This window comes from Elgaria multicarinata, chromosome 4, assembly GCF_023053635.1.
Source record: "Elgaria multicarinata webbii isolate HBS135686 ecotype San Diego chromosome 4, rElgMul1.1.pri, whole genome shotgun sequence".
In the NCBI taxonomy this organism is placed as follows: domain Eukaryota; kingdom Metazoa; phylum Chordata; class Lepidosauria; order Squamata; family Anguidae; genus Elgaria; species Elgaria multicarinata.
Window position 1 is genome coordinate 142,659,576 of NC_086174.1, and position 19,954 is coordinate 142,679,529.

At 42.2% G+C, this 19,954-nt stretch overlaps 1 protein-coding gene across 3 annotated transcripts in view; it reads left to right on the top strand.

Annotated features, from left to right (window-relative positions):
* The window catches only part of PLCB4 (phospholipase C beta 4), a 237,214-nt gene that overhangs the window by 150,209 nt on the left and 67,051 nt on the right, over positions 1–19,954 (top strand). For all 3 annotated transcript variants that reach the window (XM_063125320.1, XM_063125321.1, XM_063125322.1), the window contains exons 8-12: positions 10,596–10,675; positions 12,000–12,053; positions 14,020–14,101; positions 15,418–15,518; positions 16,074–16,131. In XM_063125320.1, the coding sequence (XP_062981390.1) occupies positions 10,596–10,675; positions 12,000–12,053; positions 14,020–14,101; positions 15,418–15,518; positions 16,074–16,131 (375 nt within the window). The remainder of the gene's footprint in view (positions 1–10,595; positions 10,676–11,999; positions 12,054–14,019; positions 14,102–15,417; positions 15,519–16,073; positions 16,132–19,954) is intronic.

Sequence of the window (19,954 nt, forward strand, 5' to 3'; positions counted from 1 at the left end):
AGATTATTATGAAATTATTGCGAGGTGAACTATCTCCAGTTTAATAGGTTAATCATGCATATTTGGACAACTTTTCTGCTATACTTTATTGGAAGGAGAAAAATAATCTTACAGAAACCCCTGGAAGACCATGACATTGTGAATGGATTAGTGGAATTAATTTACAAAAAAAATTAAACAGCCTCATGCTACATAATTAAAAACTAATTCTTATTTCATGATGAATAACCTTTGGACTATAGTGTATCTTAAATAGAAAACTATCTTTAGATAAATTTTTCGTCAAAAAGCATTTTATTAAAAAAATCCGACTTAAATCAAAAAAATCCGATTTAAATTTTAAAAAATCCATTTTTTATTTTTTTATTTTAAAAAATCATTGATTTCTATCCACCCTGATCCTGTGGTTCCTAGGAGGGCATTCCAGGGTCCCATACAATACCTCAGATCTCCCTCTCTGCCCACAGATGTCCTCTGTGGATGTTGGCAGATTTTCTGTTACTATGGCTTCCCTGGTGCTGCTCCACTGGTGGTGAGGGTTAAATTGGGGCGTTCCTGAGAAGTGTTGGGTGGATCACAGGAGGGCTTTGGTTCCATTAGATCTAAAAAGCTTCTCCAGATATGCCCCCAGAACTATGTGGGGGAGGGAAAACTGTGCCAGCCTTGGTCTTAATTCCCATCCCATTGAAAGCAATGAGAGGGAGGGGGAAAAGCCATTGTCAACAAAAGTGGGGAGGTGAACCAGCCCCACCCCTTCTGCTCTGGCCAGCACTTGCTCAGCAGGCCTTAAGAGGTGGTGGTTCTTCTGCCATGGGCTCTCTCTCCCCCAACCTCCATAAAACTGTTCTTGCTGTGATGGATATTTGGATTATGCGCATACAGACAAATGAAGCTGCCAGATTTTGGCTCAGATCTTTGATCCTGTTTGCCTGGCTCTCCAGGGCGTCTGTCTTTCTCAGCCCTGCCACCGGAAATCCTTTAACCGGAGATGCCAGGGACTGAGACTAGGAAATACTGCATGCCAGGCATATACTCTAACTTGGGGCCCTCCCTTGTTGGCTTTCTGCATTGAGTATTATACTGTAGTCCTCTTACTTCTGCTATGCCATCCTATAGTTACCTCACTACTTAAAAACTGTGATCCTGTTTCTGTGATGATGCCATTGCTTAGTACCAAGAGTTTTTCTATATGGAATTCTATGCAAATGTTATTGATTTATCATAGCAAAACAGGCCCAGTATGGCTTGCGCTCCCTTTTTGTAGACACAGTGTGGATCCAGAGTTAGTCCTACCTAGAGTAGACCCATTGAATAAATGGTCCTTAAGTTAATTATGACTTTGTTCCATGGATTTCAGTGGGTCTCTTTGGAGTATGGCTAAATCTGGGTTCAGCCCACAGTATTAAGGACTGTGAATCTGAGATATATATTTTTCATAGAATCATAGAATCATAGAATAGCAGAATTGGAAGGGGCCTACAAGGCCATCGAGTCCAACCCCCTGCTCAATGGTGTGGCGTTACACAAATTTCTATCCCCTTAGGTATGTCTGGGTGAGTATGTCTAGAGAGTGTGGAATGTTGGACTGAATAGGTGTGGCTGGTGATGCTGTGGAAAGAGGGGAGGAGTCTATATATGGGGGAGCTCAGTGGTTTGTGGTGTGTTCAGTTGGTGATTGGGTTTGGAGGGTAGATGTGTTTTGTGAACCGCCCAGAGAGCTTCGGCTATTGGGCAGTATAAAAATGTAATAAATAAATAAATAAATAAATAGCTGTGTGATTTCTTACCAGGAGTTGTGTGAGGAGTGAGTGAAAATAAGATCATAGGGACTAAGGATTGTTATTATTAGATTTGTTACTACCAGTATTGTTAAGAATAGGCAGGATTGGAATATAATTCAAAGGAACTAAGAACTGTAAACAACAATAAACATTTTCTTTATTTTGCTACCATAAAACCACGTGTCAGTTTGGCTGTGTCTCCTGCTCTATTGGTTCAAAGATAAACACATTACATTAAACCTTCAGCCTGCTATATTCACAGAAAAGCCTTTTTCAAATCTCCTTACCTTTTCCCTATGCTATAAGGGAAAGGTTATACTTTTCTTTTTACTCCTTCCTCAGGTATTTAAGTGGTGGTGCTTAGCCTGAGGGAGGTGTGCGCATCAAAGCCTGGTGTGTGAGGTGGCGGCGTCCACAACTGGTTTTCCTCAAAGGATGGTTTATGCTGGACATAGTGGTGACTCAGGTTACTGTGTGATTAGTAGCCACATCAGGTTGTTCTTGAATACTCAGCATGTGAGAGGTGATTCTCATTAGAACAGCAGTGCATGGGGAGGGAAGGTTTAACTTTCCAACAAAAACCACCATACCATGCTACAATTAGCAGTAGAAAAATGGTCCCATTGGCATATAGTAATAAATACTTTAAAAATCCAGATCTGGTTTCTAACTGCGCAATAAAAGTAACGTCTAATTTGACTCTAAGTTAGGTCCCTGGCTGCTTTTTTATGCACAGCGTTCAAAAGTCATTATAAGGAGGAGTGTCTGGACATATTATATAGTGGACAAAGCAGAAAACCAGGTGGATTCCCAGGAATATAAAAGATTCCAGCTACATAATTTGGTTCTCTATTAATAATGGGTTGCCATAATGTGTTTTCCAAGCTCACTTACTAATAAGGTTCCATTTGATCCTAGAACCTCTTCCCCACTGTAAATCAATCGCTAGAGAATGAGTCCCGATCAATAAGCACGAACGTCTTTTGTAGGGGGATGAACACCTGTAAGGCGTGTCCCACTGCAATATTAGCCCCTTAATGCAGTGATATAGTATTCCCTCCCAGTTTATTGTTAAAAGTACAGGCAAAGCTAATGGGGCCATATTCTTGCCGTAGCATATCAATGTTTGAAGTACCAGCACAATTTTACATGCACACAAGAAATAGCTATGGGCTAGCTGCCAGCTTAATTTTAGTTTGGTTATGAACATTATGGCATGTATGCATATCAATTTGTATGGAAGAAAGATAATATTCTCAAGAAGATGCTACTTTAGGGAACACAGTCTAAGTGCAAATTGTCCACCAGGGGAAATATAAGCTTAACTTAACGGCCAACAGCATTTAATGGCATCTTAAACCCAGACATATTTCCCAAACAACTATTAACATTTAATGGGCAATATCTCTGCAATATACTATGATTATGGGTTGGTTAATATTCTTTATGTAACACAAATGCTGTTGATTGTGAAGTTAAGTGCTTCTGCATTTCTGCTCTCTTGAAATTCTGTTGCACAGCAGGGTTGTTGTTGTTTTTCATTACCAAATAAATTAGTTTTTAAATCAGTTGTGGCTCTCTGGATGTTGTTGGTGTGAGGAACTTGTGGCCCTCCCGTCATTCCTGACCATTGGCTATACTGGCTGGGCTAATGGGTCAGAGTCCTATACCATCTGGAGAACCCCTGCTTTAAATGATCCCCACTGGTTGTCTGAGGGTGTCTGTTTTAATGATAACCCTTGATCATAATTGCAGACACTCGGATGAGGGGATTTAAGCAGTAAGCCTATATACATCAGTTGCTGGGGAACATGGGCGGGAGGGTGCTGTAGCACCTGTGTCCTCTTTGAGGATTCTTGGTTGACAGCTCGTTAGCCGCTGTGTGAACAGAGTGCTGGACTAAATGGACCCTTGGTCTGATCCAGCATGTCTCTTGTTAGGCATTACCACTCTTTTTAAACCCCTTGTTTAGATGGGATCCGTTTTAAATAAATGTCCAAGTGTACACAAAACAAAATCTATTAAAAATAAATGCCAAGGGACCAAAAAAAAAAAAGGGGTGGGTGGGGAGAAGGCTGTGAATGCTTCCTTGAGACACAGTTCACTTACAAGGGGTGAGATCTGAGATTAGTACTGGGCAGATGGATGTGTAAAAAGCATCCGTTTATAGAATGGTGAAAGATGGAAAGCTGGGATTTTCTACCTTGAGTTCTCTAGAACAGAGGGTACGTCCTTGGGGAGGGTACATCCCTGGGGAGACCTCAGTTTAAATCCTTATCCAGTCACGAAGCTCACTGTTGTTTTGGTCCTTCCCACCCTCTTATTACTTAAAATCGGTGTGGGTGAAGGACTATGTATGCTATTGTGAGCTACTTGCCGGGAGGGTACGGTTGTAAATAAATAGGCTTACAAAGTATAGCCACCTAAGACTCACCCTCCTGCTCCTCTTTAGGCACTGAGAGCTTTGTTTAGATATGGCAATCCATGTCCTTCATCCATTAATGTAGGAAAGAGGAATACTGGAAGCACAATAATGGCAGGTGTCAGACGACAAACTGCTTGAATCAGAATTGCCCACCTCCCCAAGTGACTCTTCTGTACAGACTTGTTCTCCTGCCCCTGGCCCCCATTAATCTTGTTTTGGAATCAACGGGGATGTAATAGCATTTCAAAACAGAGCTTATTTGTATGGTTTTCTCACATTCCTGTTTATCTCCTCAGCAGTGCGGTGCACTGTTCTTCTGCTGACACCTGGTGGCATTCCTGTAAAAGAAGGCTTAATTTTTTTTTAACTGAAGTGTGTCTCTTTGGTGTGTTTTTTCTGATTTTAAACTATCTCTTCGATGAGGGGCATCGGGGACGGGGCGGGCGGGGACACACACACGTGGTTTTTAGATGTTCAAGGCCATTTTGAAAGTTTTGTGGGGGGGGTTAATAGAAAATTGGAGAATACAGTAAGGCAATTCTATATTGATAGAATTCACCACCTTCTCCCATGTTGTCATATCCCCCCCTCCCCGCCCCTCTGCTGTGAAGCAACAGTCCCTGTAGCTGGGTTAGGTAAGCATTTCAGTTCCTAATTGCACGTATGAGTTCCTGAAAAAGCCCTTCCCAATGGGAACTCACAGAAAATGTGGGAGAACAAACTTTCAGTCAACTCTACAACCAAAAAATAAACTTCAGGTCCAACACCAGATTTTTCAATAGACCTTTGGCAATTTGGCTGTCCATCTACAGAGATAGCTTAGAGATCCCAGTGATGTTCCCAAATGGCACCAAGAGCTGGTTGCTTTGTTGGCATCGGGGGAGATAAGCAACGATTCCTTTCACACCCAGACCAGATAAAGCAGGCATTTCTAGTGGGGAAAACTCTGTTTTGTTTGGGTTGCTGCTGCTCTTTCTTTTCTTTCGCAGTAATTTTTTTTTATTGTTTCACAAGCATACCTAACATAAAAACATTACATAAAAACATTACATAAAAACATTACATAAAAACACAAACACCCAGGGGAGCGGAGAGAGAAAAGCAAAGACCAGAAGAAAAAGGAGAAAAGTTAGCCGGGGGCGGGGTTAAAGTGTATTTTCGGCTCTCTACACGTCATGAATTATATTATATACACATTATATTATATTATATACACATCACACATTATATTCTCTCTCATTACTTATTTACATTTAACACAATAACCAAATTTGTTTCTTTCTTCTAACTTAACTATATCTCATACACTGAATCCACAGACAAATACATCATTTCTGTTTCTTGCAAAAATTCTCTCAGAGGTTTCCATTCCGACATGAATGTGGCTATTGATTTTTCTCTCATTATCGCTGTGAGTTTTGCCATCTCTGCCAACTCCAATACCTTCAATAACGATTCGTTCATTGATGGTGTTGCTTCGTTTTTCCACTTCTGTGCGTATAATAGTCTCGCTGCCATTGTCATATACAGAAATAAAATTCCCCCCTTCTCTTTCAATTTATTATTCATTAGTCCCAGAAGAAAGGCTTCTGGTTTCATATGTATATTAGTCTTTAATATTTTTTTTAATTAAGGAATGTATTTGTGTCCAGAATGCCTTAGCTTTTTTACAAGTCCACTAGAGATGATAAAAAGTTCCTTCTTCTTCTTCACATTTCCAACATTTTGCCTGAAGTTCCCTTGTACATTTTAGCCAACTTTGCACGCGACGTATGCTGTCTATACATCATCTTATTAAAAATTCTCTTTAAGTCGGTTGCTGCTGCTCTTTCAAATCACTATATTTAAATAGCCCCAAATATGTGTGAATCAAATTGCATAATACTGTTTTTCAGCCATCTCATCTTAAAAATGATCTGACTGGATGTAAGAAATGCTTAGTGATATATCTGAAGTTTGGAATGGCAAGACGATAATAATGAATTTAAATGTTCACCTTCCCTCTCCACCTCCTATGACCCCTTTATAAATTGAATCTTCAGCTCCACCTAAATTCAGTCCCAGGTTGAATTGGGGTCATTGCCAGCTTTGCCAGGACCTGTCCCATTCTCAAACAAATGTGCTTTTGGGTGGGTGGAGGAATGTGTGTGGCGGGCAAGACTGGCTGGGGCCTTGTAGGCCTTTATCCTTGAGGCCCCGATGTATCTGTTGCTCTGAGTTACATGGGAAATGTAAGTTTCCTATGCCTCTTTATTCAATAAATTGGAAGGGCTGACGGAGCCTCCGGGTGTGCCAATATTTTGAGGTTTTCTGGGATTTCTCTGAGAACTTTTAAGGGGGAACATTAATTGTGAATAAAATGGGTTGAGAGAGACTTACCCGTCATTAATTTCAACAGGGCATTCTTTCTAGCAAGTGTAATTCAGGCAGCAGGCCAAGTGGGAAGCTTGATATTGACAGCTTGATTGCAAGTTATGTAAACTATCCTGCAATTACTCCAGCTTTGTAAACTCGCCTGAAATTTATACCGTGTCAAGTCACGCATTGGCTAGAAAGGCTTTGCTTTTATGTTGTACTTAGGCTGCTAAATGTGCTTACTGCAAGGGTCCTCAGCCTTTTGGGTTGATAGGTACAATTGAGTTGAGACTGCGTTGTGGGCACTCTCACAAATTGGCTGACATGGGGGGGGGGGTTGGCCATATATAAAATAGCTGCCATAATGGGCATGGACAGTCACAAAGCACTAATTTCCCAGAAGGCAATCTAATGAGGCTAAAAGAAAAGTTATTTCCCAAGAACCTATGTACATGGCAGAGGTAGGATCTGAGCAGTTTCTTTCCCTTTCACAATTAAATACTGTATTTTCCTTCCTCTTAAAAAAACCCTCACCAAAACTGCTCTTTAGACACAGAAGCGAAACTAGAGGATCGTGATGTCATCTGAAGAACCTGTAAAAAACTGAGTAGGGATTGATGAGCACATGATAAATGTCACATATAGAATTTGCACTGATTTGCTATACCACAGTACCACCTAGAGGTCATGTAGTGAAAAAGCAGGAAAGGATATGTTCTTTGTATAGTGCTTGGATTTCACTTCTGTGACGAAAACGAAAGTAGAGGCCCAGCATTGGGCAAAAGGCGGGATACTACTACTACTACTACTAATAATAATAATAATAATAATAATAATATGCAGCAAACTAACAGCCAATTAACTGCCTTGTGTATAAAAGTACTTAGTGGCATTTCAGAAACAAATTGCTATGAGGTTAAGGGATGGGAAGAAACCCTAAAACTAAGTGAGATTGCCATATTTTCTAAATGGAACATCTGACTACTACAGCAGAGAAAAGGAGAAGAAGGGACAGGAGGACCATGAATGGTAAAAAAAAAAAAAAAGATGGCCATACCCAGCCTTGCCACTAGGGGATCTTACCCACGTGCCTTGTGCACACCTTTGTAGGCAGCGTTAGCTTTGTTGTAACATCCACACTGGTTGTACTTCTGACTGTTGTGTTAGGCCATGACTAGACGAGAGGTTGGAGGGTGACGATCTCACGATTTTATGATCATGAGATCTTCACCCTCGTCTACACATTTGGAGTTGTTTTTTTAAAAGGAAAAGGAGTGCACAAGCACTCTAATGAAAGTTAAGGGTGTGTTGTTGTTTTTTAAAAAAATACCCCTCGCCCTCCCCACCACCCCACCACCAATGGGCACAAAGCTCCTGAGGAGCTCTGTGCCTGGTTCCCGGCTCCTCGCAGTTACTCGTGAGGAGCCGGGACAACCTGCGATGCCCAGCCACACTTTCCGCAGTCTCGGGATGATCCCAAGACCACGGAAAAAGCGGGGGGAAAGGGCCTGCCGATATCCTGGCGCAAGGGAGGGATCATCCCTCCCTGCTCCCGAGATCCCCTGTACGTCATGTGGGCACACAGGGATGATCCCAGGGCAATCACAGGGGATTTGGAGCTAAATGCCATCAATACGCTGATGACACGCAGCTTTATCTCCCTGTGGCAACTGAATCAGGTGAGGCTGTGCAGGTCCTGGACCAGTGCCTAGACTCAGTAATGGGCTGGATGAGGGCCAATAAACTGAGACTGAATCCTGGCAAGACAGAAGCTCTGTGGGTGAGTGGTTCCTGAGTCCGGGAGACAGGCTCATTGCCTGTTCTGGATGGGGTTGCACTGCCTCTGAAAGAACAGGTTCGTAGTTTGGGGGTACTCTTAGACCCATTTCTGTCGTTGGAGGCTCAAGTAGCCGCCACGGCTCGGAGTGCCTTTTGCCATCTTCGGTTGGTTCACCAACTACGGCCTCTCCTGGACAGGGATAGCTTGACCACGGTGGTACAGGCATTGGTAACCTCAAGATTGGATTACTGCAACATGCTCTATGTGGGGCTGTCCTTGAAGCTGCTCCGGAAGCTGGAGCTAGTGCAGAATGCTGCAGCTCGGCTGTTGTCTGGAGCTGCCCCTTTCCAGCATGTAACTCCTCTGCTGAGGGAACTGCACTGGCTGCCTATTCGCTACCGGGCCAGGTTGAAGGTTCTTGTACTTGTGTACAAAGCCCTAAACAACTTGGGACCAGGATACCTGAGAGAGCGCCTTCTCCCTTACCAACCTGCCCGGTCACTGAGGTCATCCGAGGGCCTGCTCCTGGTGGTTCCACCTAGATCCATCCTCCGTTTGGAATCCACCAGGGGAAGAACCTTCAGTGTGGTGGCGCCCCTCCTATGGAATTCCCTGCCTCTGGAGGTCAGGCAGGCTCCGACCTTGTACTCCTTTCGGCGCCTCCTGAAAACATCTTTATTCCAAGAAGCCTTTCTTGAACATGCAGCCTTGGATTACTGTTATTGCTTCTTTTAAATTTTGTTTTAACTGTTTTTATTCTTTTTTTTTTCATTTTACCTTGTAAAATGAAATTTTTCAATGGGGAGCGGTACATAAATATTCTAAATAAAATAAATAAATAAATAAATATCGCCTGGTCTAGCCATGGCCTTAGTTTGTGTGCTTCTGTAACTGAGAGCCTGACTGAGAGGCGGTACAGACGTCACATCCAAACTAGCCACGTGTAGACCAGGCAATGGCTGTTGAGAATTCTGAAGTCCCCCCATCCCACAATCTGGCCGATCAAGCAGGAGGGGGTCATAAATAAACACCCAGGAAAGCAGAAGCCACTGTCCACTTTCTGTCGGTTCTATTGTGTATTTCATTCCTCCTTGAACAGTCAGTGGTCCCTCTTCTCTTCTCCCTCTAAACCAGTAGGGACAATTTGAGCCGCCTCACCCTTTAAATAGAACATATGCAGAGGATGCAATGTCTGCAGAACTGGGTAGGAAAGTTGTACTTTTACTCACTGCTCATCATGATATAATGCTGCTGGATTTTTACTAAGTTCTCAAAGGAAACATTTAAGAAGGGGAATTGGTTATCACGGCTCCAATACATAAGTGTTACATGCATCCATAGGCACAGTTGCATCTCTCCTAGCTTCAGAGGCAACAGAGGCTCCAGATTCAAGTCACTTGTATAGAGAAAGCAGCAATATAGGGACTTCTTGGCCCTATCACGAGGAAATGCCCTGGAAGGTCATCTGAGCAGTATTTGCAATACTTCCTGGCAGGGATGTACAAACCAACAACAGAGGCAGTGGCTGGGTTCTTTTTCTCTGTACAAGGGGTTCGTAAGATGTTTTCTCCAACGTAATTGCAACTTCTATCTCAAGTTGTTGTTTGTTTCTTTCTTTTCCCCCTTTTCTCGTTGTCTCGGGTGTTTTAACTATGTTAAGGTATTTTAAACGTGTATGTTTTAATAATTTCTCTGCCTTCAGCATAATGATTTGATGATTGCGTTTTTACTGTCTTAATGCTGTCTGCCACTGTTTCTTATTGGGTCTGACCGTATAATAAATGATGATGATGAAATTCCTAATTCTTAATATAAGAAAGCATCCTGTTGCATTTTGTAAATTTTAGTATGTGTGTAGGGGAGGTTATTGAGAGTTGATTTAGTGCTGTGAATAGGGGACTGAGCTAGGAATCCCTGGTTTGAATTTCACATCTGTCATAAGGAGACCAGGAGATCTAAGCCGTTCTCCTCTAAGCCTCAGTCTCCCTTCTGCAGTATGGGAATAATAAGTGTACTTTACAATGTAGTTATAAGGATTGTAACAAGAGCATTTCTGTGAAATGCTAAGAAAACTTAAAAGTGGCATACAAATACTAAATATTGTTACTATATGTTAATATTACATTAGCATATAATAACAATTTTTGCAGCTGCATGGAAAGAACATTGCTGTTGAAGGGAACACACATGGTAACAGCATTGTCCCTTTTCATTTCGGTGTTTCCCATAGCTGATGTCCTTTCTTGTCTTTCAGCAATGGGTTGATGGACTCCGATCAATCATACGTAACTTTAGAGCAAACAATGTCTGTCCCATGACATGCCTCAAGAAACAGTAAGTTCCCCCCCCCCTCACCTCTTCAGTTCTTATTTTGTTTCTGGCTGCATATTTCTTCACATGCTCCTTCGAAAAATTTCCTTCCCTTACTTGGTCCCGCGAGCGATAAATATCTGGGCAGTCTGCAGGAGACATTCCCCACAAATTCAAACATCCATGAGAAATGTGGTGTTAATTTATTCTTCATATTTTTTCCACAAATAAAAATGTTCCCAAAGTCAAATCTATTCTGAGGGGTAAAGCGAGTTCACTGCTGGACACTATAATCTGTTGAGAGATGCAATTCTAGTACTTGGCCTTGTCTGAATTTTTTGTGGTTCAGGAGGGAGAACGTTTGCCCAAGTATGCACAAACGTTCTTGTTACATTTAGATTCAAAATAGGTTCATTCTTTTGTTCCTGGGTTTTCATGGAGAATGTTCTGAAACCTGGAAAAGACCTGGCCCATTCTGAATTCTTACCTGCCTGCCCTCCATACTCCCTGGATTTCCCAGAATTGTGTTTCTTTCCTCCTCACCTTGTAACCCCTTTCCCCACCATCGTAGCTTGCATGGCTTCCAGTGGCTTTCAGTATTTTCTTGGGAGTATTAACATCACTTTGTGCTCATTCAGCCCTGTACGTGAAGTGAGTCCACAGCGTAACCGTGTTTGTTGAAGCATGGGCTGGCTTTACCAAAGCACCTGTGGTAGCAATTGAAGCCATTTCTCTTCTTGCCCTCCCGTATATAAAGTCCAGTTAAGGCTTTGTGTATTTTCAGAGTTTGGAAAGCTATAAGCAAATTAGATCTTCAAGGAATTGAAGGTATGGATACATTGCTAGAGGAAGGTGGAGAAAACTTAGACCTGAGCTGAAACTCTTTTAAGTTTCATTTTCAGTATTGTTTGAAAAGCACCTCTTGGTTTTGTGTGGGCATTCAATTGCTTGATCTTTTCTGACCAAGAGGGAAGTTTGTTAACTAAGCTGAACTTAAGTTTAGGCAGAACCCTTTTCTATATCCTCCTGTGAGCCCTTTCTCCAGTCCATATAGATGTAGACATAGCTGGGGCTGGAGTTTCTTTCTCGTAGAACACAAGACAATAAAAAAAAATTTAACAGTTGGCTCCATTCTAAGCCGATTCCTATAAAATTCACCCATTGTTTTTAAACGGCATTTCTTCCATCTACTATGAGTGAAATCTGGGAGTCCCACTTTTAGAAACACAGAAAGAAGCGTGAGGCACTTTTCTGTTTATTTTCTTCCTTCACTTATGAACCAGCATTTTACTGTGTTCCTTCTGTGAAATAAGTTTTAATGGTTGTTGTTGTTTTTCTTAACTTCTAGCTGGATGAAACTGGCATTTCTGACTAACACTAACAGCAAGATTCCAGTTAGAAGGTAAGTGTGATACGGACATAGACATGTTCAGTGATGTGCTGCTGTGAAGTGTGTGTGTGTGTGTGTCAAAGTATGTGTGTGTATGTGTATATTCCAAGGTGTACAGCTGAGTGTTCTTTGAAGATTAAGGCATATTGATTTCTATAGCCTAAGACAGGGGTGGGCAGATTTGCGAGGTCCAGGGACTACCCCCTTCCCCGCAGCGCAGAAAAATAAATGAATAAAAAAACGACACTCCATAGTATTTACGGAGCACTAAAAGGGCCCCAAAGGGGTCACTGTTGGGTGTTTGTTTACAATTTTGGGTGGCAGTGCGGGTTACATGGGTCCCAGAGGCTGGGTGCTGCCCACTCTTGGCCTAAGATATATATGAGTCTTGTGATCCATTTTCCAACCCTGATCTGCTATTTGCTATTGAGTAGATAGTGTAGATAACAACCTTGTGAGAAAATAGCCGAAGTGTTTGTATAGATTTAATAAAAAAAACCTTTAATGTAAATATTGCAAACATCAGATGGTGTTTGTTCTTCCCAACACATTTGTGATTTTATCTGTAGAAGTTCTGCTAGAATTAGGAAGTTGGCCGACTGCTGGTTGGCCACTGTGTGAACAGAGTGCTGGACTAGAGGGACCCTCAGTCTGATCCAGCATCAGGGCACTTCTTGTGTTCTTAAGTTAATGTCATGTCAGGCCATTTTATCCTTGAGTTAAGGAGAAGAAGCTACTGAGACTGTGGCTCCAAAGAAGTCAGTGTTGAAATGTTCATTCATCACAGTTTTTATTTTTATCTTTTACTATCAATCTAAAATTACAAAAAAACCCCGATAATTCTGGGAACCAGAACAATAAATGAATACATGGAGCAATTATAAAATACATATATGCAAAATGTTGACACTCCTAATTCACCTTAGTGATGTAAGTGTTTCATAGTGTAATCCATATCTTCTAAATACCCCCCCCCACACACACACAGTAAAACATACTCCGTAGCATAGCAACACACACCCCTGAATATACGCTGGACGCAAACCACACCAACCTACCTTCCCGATGGTGTCCTGTCTTCAACCAAATACACATCTCATGGTCTAGAAATGTTCTGAGATATTATCTAGGGATCCCAAGTTCATGCCAGTGGATGCTGACATATTTTTGAACATAAAGATTTAAGAGAGAGGACAAAGACAACTAGATTATGTGGTGAATGCAATCTTTGTGTCTAGAATGCACAGGGAATATAAGAATTGTGGATGAGTTTTTGAAAGGGGGCATGTGGCATCATTGAAAAAAAATCTTTTGATGATTTTTCAGGGATTGCATTAAAAGGGTGAAGGGCAATCAGTGGTCAGATTGCCTGGGATTACTCATGTGACTTGGTTTGGACAACCATCTGTCAGAGATGCTTTAAGGTGGATTCCTGCATTGAGCAGGGGGTTGGACTCGATGGCCTTAGAGGCCCCTTCCAACTCTACGATTCTATGATTTTTTTGTGGCCGGTGTCTGGAGAATTTGCCAGCTGATGCCTAGATAATTTACATTTCTACCTGATATTATAGAATGGCCTGGTTCAGACAACATGCTAAACCATGCTGCTTAACCACAAAATGGTTAATGGAATGCAATGCATTCCGTTAACCATTTTGTGGTTAAGCAGCATGGTTTAGCGTGTTGTCTGAACCAGGCCAATAAAGTGCAGAAATGTGGCCGAATTGTTTACTGAAAACCACAACTTGTATGTAGCATGATGAAAATGATCCTGATAATTATTTAGAGGCCATGATAAAATTGTTTGTGCACACAGCAATTACATGGTATGATATTCATGAGGAGGCTTACACTGGCGTTACATTTGTAAACTGACAACAGAGGAAACCACCACCACCCTTGGAGGATATGTGAAGTAGCTTTGGTGATGAAAATTACACAATACTTTCCAAATAACTGACATTTCTCTTTTCTCTAGCATTACCCGAACTTTTGCATCAGGTAAAACTGAAAAGGTGATCTTTCAGGCACTTAAGGAATTGGGTCTTCCTAGTGGAAAGGTATTTAAATTTTATTTTTCAGGAATGATGGACTTGATCAGTTTTAGATGTGTGTCATGGGGAAGATGATTCACTACCACTTTTAACTAGGGGTCTGCAAGATTCGCCTTTCGAAGTCTGAGGCTTCGGCAGCCATTTCACAGAGTAGCCGCCATATCCTGCACAGCCCTTGTGCACAGTGAAGAAAAGCCTATAACTCCCACCATACCTTGGCAGGGAGGGACAGACCTACCAGGGTCGGGAAGTGATGGGTGCTCGTGGCCTCCCCATGGCTGATCCCGGTGGATCGCAAGACCCTGCCCTGAAAGTGCACAGAAAGCCCCCAGCACCGGCAAGGAGTGGAGGGAAGCTGGCAGCTCTCAGGGGACGTGGGTGGCTGCAGGGCGCTAGTGGACCCTGCAGTGAGCTGTGCAGGGTCTCACACGGCCAAGCACCTGTTGCTCCCCGGCCCCGGTAGGTAGACTTTTCTTCAACTGGATGCAAGGGCTGTGCAGGATGTGGTGGCTACTTTGTGCAATGGCCACCGAGGGCCTCAGACTTCTGAAGCCGAGGCCGAATCCTCCACAGCCCTGTTTTTAACCATTTCTTAACCGTATTCATGAGTAGTTTTGCAAGTTTAACTGTCTATGCTGTTTATAGTTAAGACACTTTGAAGAGACGGAAGAATATACGGAATAATGCATGTCACTGACCCTGTTCAGCCAACATGCTAAGCCATGGTGGTTAAGCATTTTGAGCTAAACATGGCTTAGCGTGTAATGTGAACCATGGCTTAGCATGTCATGTGAACCATGGCTTAGCATGTCATGTGAACCATGGCTTAGCGTGTCATGTGAACCTACATAATCATGGTTAAAACTCGCCGACTCACCATTTGCTGCAAAAGTGTTAGCGGCCTAACCATGGCTTAGCGTGTTGGCTGAACAGGCCCATTGTAAACGTGGAGAACTATTTCCCATTTCTCTTGGTTTTTCCCCGCCAAATAATAGTAAGTGAGATGCTCAGTACTTCTGAATGAACGTAGTGTAATGAACGTATTGTAAAATGTTGTGGTCATTTACTCAAGTGGCCTGTCTTGTGAGCCATGAGGACAGTGTGGCCCAAGAATTTCCATTTGCCCATTGCCAGTCAACGTTCTAATGCCTTAAGCTAGTGAAACTGGGCTGAATATAGGGTTAGAATTTAGTATTTTCACAAACAGTAAGTTGGATAAAATGGGGCATTGGTCTGGCTCCTTATTAATTTTTAGTTTATTCATTCAAAATGTTAAGGAAAACATTGAAGACAAGTAGAGTCAAGTTTTCTTTTCTTTTCAGAATGATGAAATAGAGCCTTCAGCTTTTACCTATGAGAAATTTTACGAACTGACCCAGAAGATATGTCCTCGTACTGATATAGAGGATCTTTTTAGGAAAATGTAAGTTGATTATGTCTGAAATAAATCATATTTTTATTTTAATATGGTAAATATGACTATAAACATGATTTTATGCCATATGAATAATAACAGTCAGATTTCATTCTTCTCCAAGGTAAACATTCAGACAGTGCCCATTTAAGAACCACGCAGTTTAAGGGAAGCACTTGGAACTGTTTTTGAGTTGGCTTTACTAACCTACAATATTAACATGCTATTTTAAGGTTATTAACACAATATGTGAACTAACTAGGTTAAGAAAGTCTTAATGTCTGAAATTTCATGCACTAAGATTTTGAAGTGGAAGACTTACATGTTGGTTTAATCTGTTTAAATAACAAAATGGAGAAAAAACCTCTGTTTTGTAGCAAGCGTAGCTAGTGTTACCCATTACAGTCGTGCCGGTTTTGAAAATGCACAGCTTAGAACAGTGGTAGAATAGTAGATGCGTGTTGAGAATATATATATATATATATATAAAAATGTCAACATGTAAATCATATCTGCTGTAGCACTTACATGAAAACTTACTTTCTCTAATAAATTTTTTTTCAGCAATGGAGACAAAACTGATTATTTAACGGTAGACCAATTAGTGAGCTTTCTAAATGAAGTAAGCTTTTTCATACATTAACTACCATACAAGTCTGTCTGCAGTGGCTTGCTTCTTCTGGTCTTCTCATTGCATGCTCCATGCCACCATTTGCTTTGCTTTTGATCAGCTGATCTTTCCATTTTGGCAATATCCAGGTGCAAAAATCAGCTCCATCTTGGATGCTTTCTTGATGTTGGCTTTGCAAATTGCTGGTGTTGCTTGTGTTGATTACTTACCGTAGTTGTGTAGCTGCTGTGTGTGTTGTTGATTGTTTCCTTTTTATGTCCAATGTAGTTTTAACCAAAAGTGACTTGATATCCTTTTATTTTTAAAGTGCTCATTCCAAATATTGAGAGGGCGGGGGAAGGTAAATTGAAAATTGGGCTTCTGTGTGCAGTAATTTCCAAGGCTCTTTCAAAAGTTTACGTGTGATGTGTGTGTGTGTTCTTTCCAAATGCTAACTGATGTATCTTAGGCCTTAGCTAGACCTAGTGGACTAGCGGGATGGAAAAAATCTCATGATTTTTTCATCGTGAGATCTCCCCCTCAGTTCACACACGGCGTGTGACGACCTCAGATGGCGAGGCGTTGCGCCCACCATTTTTTTTGGGGGGGGTGTTAAAGGGCCAGCAGCACATGAATGCTCGTGCGCAAAAGGTGAGTGGTTTTTTAAAAATAATTACTTTCCCCACTCCCCCCCACCCCACCTGAGGAGTGCTGCGCCCCATGCGCGGGTCCCAGATCCTCACGAGGAATCGCAAGGAGCCGGGACAAACCGTCAGCACACATGACACTCGTATTATCGCACAGTGCTAATTTGTCAGGATCTAGCTAAGTCTAAATATTCAGGTATTTCCTTTCTGCGACTTTATGGGGGGGGTTCTGTCATGCTTAGAAGACCAAATGTGATGAAGGATTTCTTTTAGGAGGTAGGAGAGGTATTCTGTCACACTGCATTTCACTCTCCATTAGTGATGGCTGGTTTTGAGGGGTTGAGATGCCCATCACATTCTTCTTTAGTCCCTTTTTGGGTTTCCCCCCTGTTCTCTCTGCATCCGTTGGAGCTCCTGCCATAACGTCTCTACCACACCAGAGAAATGAGATTGAGTTAGTGCATATGGTAATCAGTTTAGATCGTTTTCAGATGGCGCCATCTTGGAGAAAGGCTCTTTCTGCCCATCTTCATCTCTGATGCTCTTTCGTCTAGTGAGGGAGAGAGGATTCAATTATTGTGATGGGATGGAGAACATTGGCACAGCAGTATGGAGAGGTGCTGAGTGGGATGAGGTATGAGAGCGAGGGAGATGAGGTGGGGTGCAGGAGAAAGTTTGAATAGGGAAGTGGAGAACTGGGGAGAAAAGGCAGGATTGAAGAATGGGGACCCAGCCCCCTGCCTATGAAATTTCACATTCCTTTCTCTAATATGAATTCACTAAACCAAGGAAAGTCCCTATGTTTCAAATTTTGATGCTTAGTTCCTTAACCTTGATGTATTCCACAGTGTCTTATTTTTATGCAAAGTCACTTCGGATACTGGTGAGCTATGAAAGCAGGATGGCATTGCATCCCTTTTGCCATTTAATATGACCCCCCAAAAGGAAATATTTTCCTATTCTTCTGTTTCTCATATCTCCTAGATTACACCATCTGTAACATCCCTGCCAAAAAAGTGAACATGTATTTTAAAAAGAAAAAAGAAAAAAAGAAAGCGAGTCAGCCAATGCTTACAGTACCAATTGCACTCCAGTGACATAGGGCTCATCTACACCAAGCAGGATATTCAATGAAAGCATTATATAAAAGGCAGGAGCCACACCAAGCAGGATGTAGTGGTATGAAAGCGCTTTATGGTATGTGTCAATGGGCCCCAGCAGTTGTCAGTGCCCTTCAATACCGCTATAAAGCAGTAGTGTGGCTCCTGCCTTTTATATACCGCTTTCATACCGCTTTCATAATGGAATATCCTGCTTGGTGTAGATGAGCCCTTACAGAGCTTTTCTACATGAGGCATTCCTCACAATTCCTTACTCATGCTAATGATTCGTTGTGGTTGCTTATGAGTTCTGTATACGGTGTCGTGATCTTCCAATGTCGCTTCTGTTTTTTAAGAGCACTTTCTTGGGAGATTTTTAGAGTGGGGAAAATGGGGTATTATTTCTGAAAGTTAAAGAAAAGGTATTTTGCTACTTGTGTAATTGTGATATTCATCTATACTACAGTGCCACATAGAGGTCATGTAGTGGAAAAGCGGGGAAGGAAAAGCTGTTTTTGTAGAGCTCGGGTTTCAGTTCTGTGACAAAACCAAAAGTAAATACAGTGATTAACAGCCTTTAACAGTGCAATCCTGTCCATGTCTGCTCTGAAGACGTGAATTCAATGGGGTCTACTCCCAAGTAAGTGGGTATACTGCAGCCTTAGTATACTGCTGGAGTTCACCATAATCTATATGGCATGTTTGGGTTTACTGTGCAAAAGGAACAATGAAACCATCAACCTTATCCCCCAAACCAGTGTATCCGATACTCATTTCATGCTGAATGGAAGGGAGGCAGCCATCTGGCATACAAAGTGAGTTTAGCTCATAACCCTCAGTGTTGGAAAGATTATCATACTACGATAGGTTTTCAGAGTATGAGGCTGCTCTACTGACACTAGGGCACACTTACGTGCAAACAGGCTAGTTCCCTATGAAAATTAATGTGCAATTGCTCGTTAATAGTAGCAATAATCGCTTGTAGTGCTGGCCGTGGCCACAACAATTTCCACTGGAATGGATTGCCATTTCATTTTCAGTTAAATTCTGGTAGGCTAATAAATAACAATAATGACACAGAGGCCACTATAACCAGGGCCACAGCTAGCCTCTATCCTGGGATCATCCAGGGTTCGCCCCTGCCTGAGCACTGGATCCCCTGTGTGTCACCTAGATGAACAGGTTTGACCCCTGGACGATCCAGGGATAACCCTTAGGTCTAGCTAAGGCCCCAGTCCACGTTTATTTTGGGCTAGAAAAGGAAAGAAAGGCACGAAGAAAAAAGTTCTGCAGGGCGGAAAGCAAAATTCTATGGCGTGGATACATTTATTCAGATTTGCATAATTTTATTCTATACAATTTATAGTGCAATTGTGATACGTTATATAATTTATTCTACTTCTGACTGCTATGGCAGCAGGAAACTATCAACAGTGTTTTAAAGCTATTCCTTCCCACGGATTGGACCATGAGAAATCTTCAGCAGCAATTCTGGCCCTGGTTTTTAATCTTTAGTTTTAAGTCTGTACTTTTACAAAACATTAAAAATGGAAAAAAGAAAGAAAAATGAAAGGAAAAGGCTTCTAAGGGGTAAAGAGGCAGCTTTTACCAATAGTTGAATGTACTGAGACATTCCTTCAGCATTGTCAAGGTAAAGAATGGTGGACAGATTTCAGCCTTACAGAGTATACTTGGGGCGTTCCTAGACGAGGCCTTAGCGCACCTTGAGAGCCAGTTTCCCTGCTGTGCTTCCACATGACGCACAGGGGAATCCGGCCCCAGGCTGCACTGAAGCCTTCTCTAACGCGCCATAAGCGAAGTTGCTTATGGCACGCCTTTTCCCCAGCCCCGGCCTGAGGCAGGGGCTGGGGAACGTCTAGCTACTTCCGTGGCTTTTTGCAGCTGCAAAAAGCCGCAGACTGGTCACAGCGCTGAGCACTGTGCCCATCGGCCGGGGGAGATCCCGGTAGGGAGAAGGAGAGACGACACAGCACAGACACACACACACGGAGGGAGAAGGAGAGACGACACAGCACAGACACACACACATGCAGGGAGAAGGGGAGACGACACAGGAGCGGATGGGGG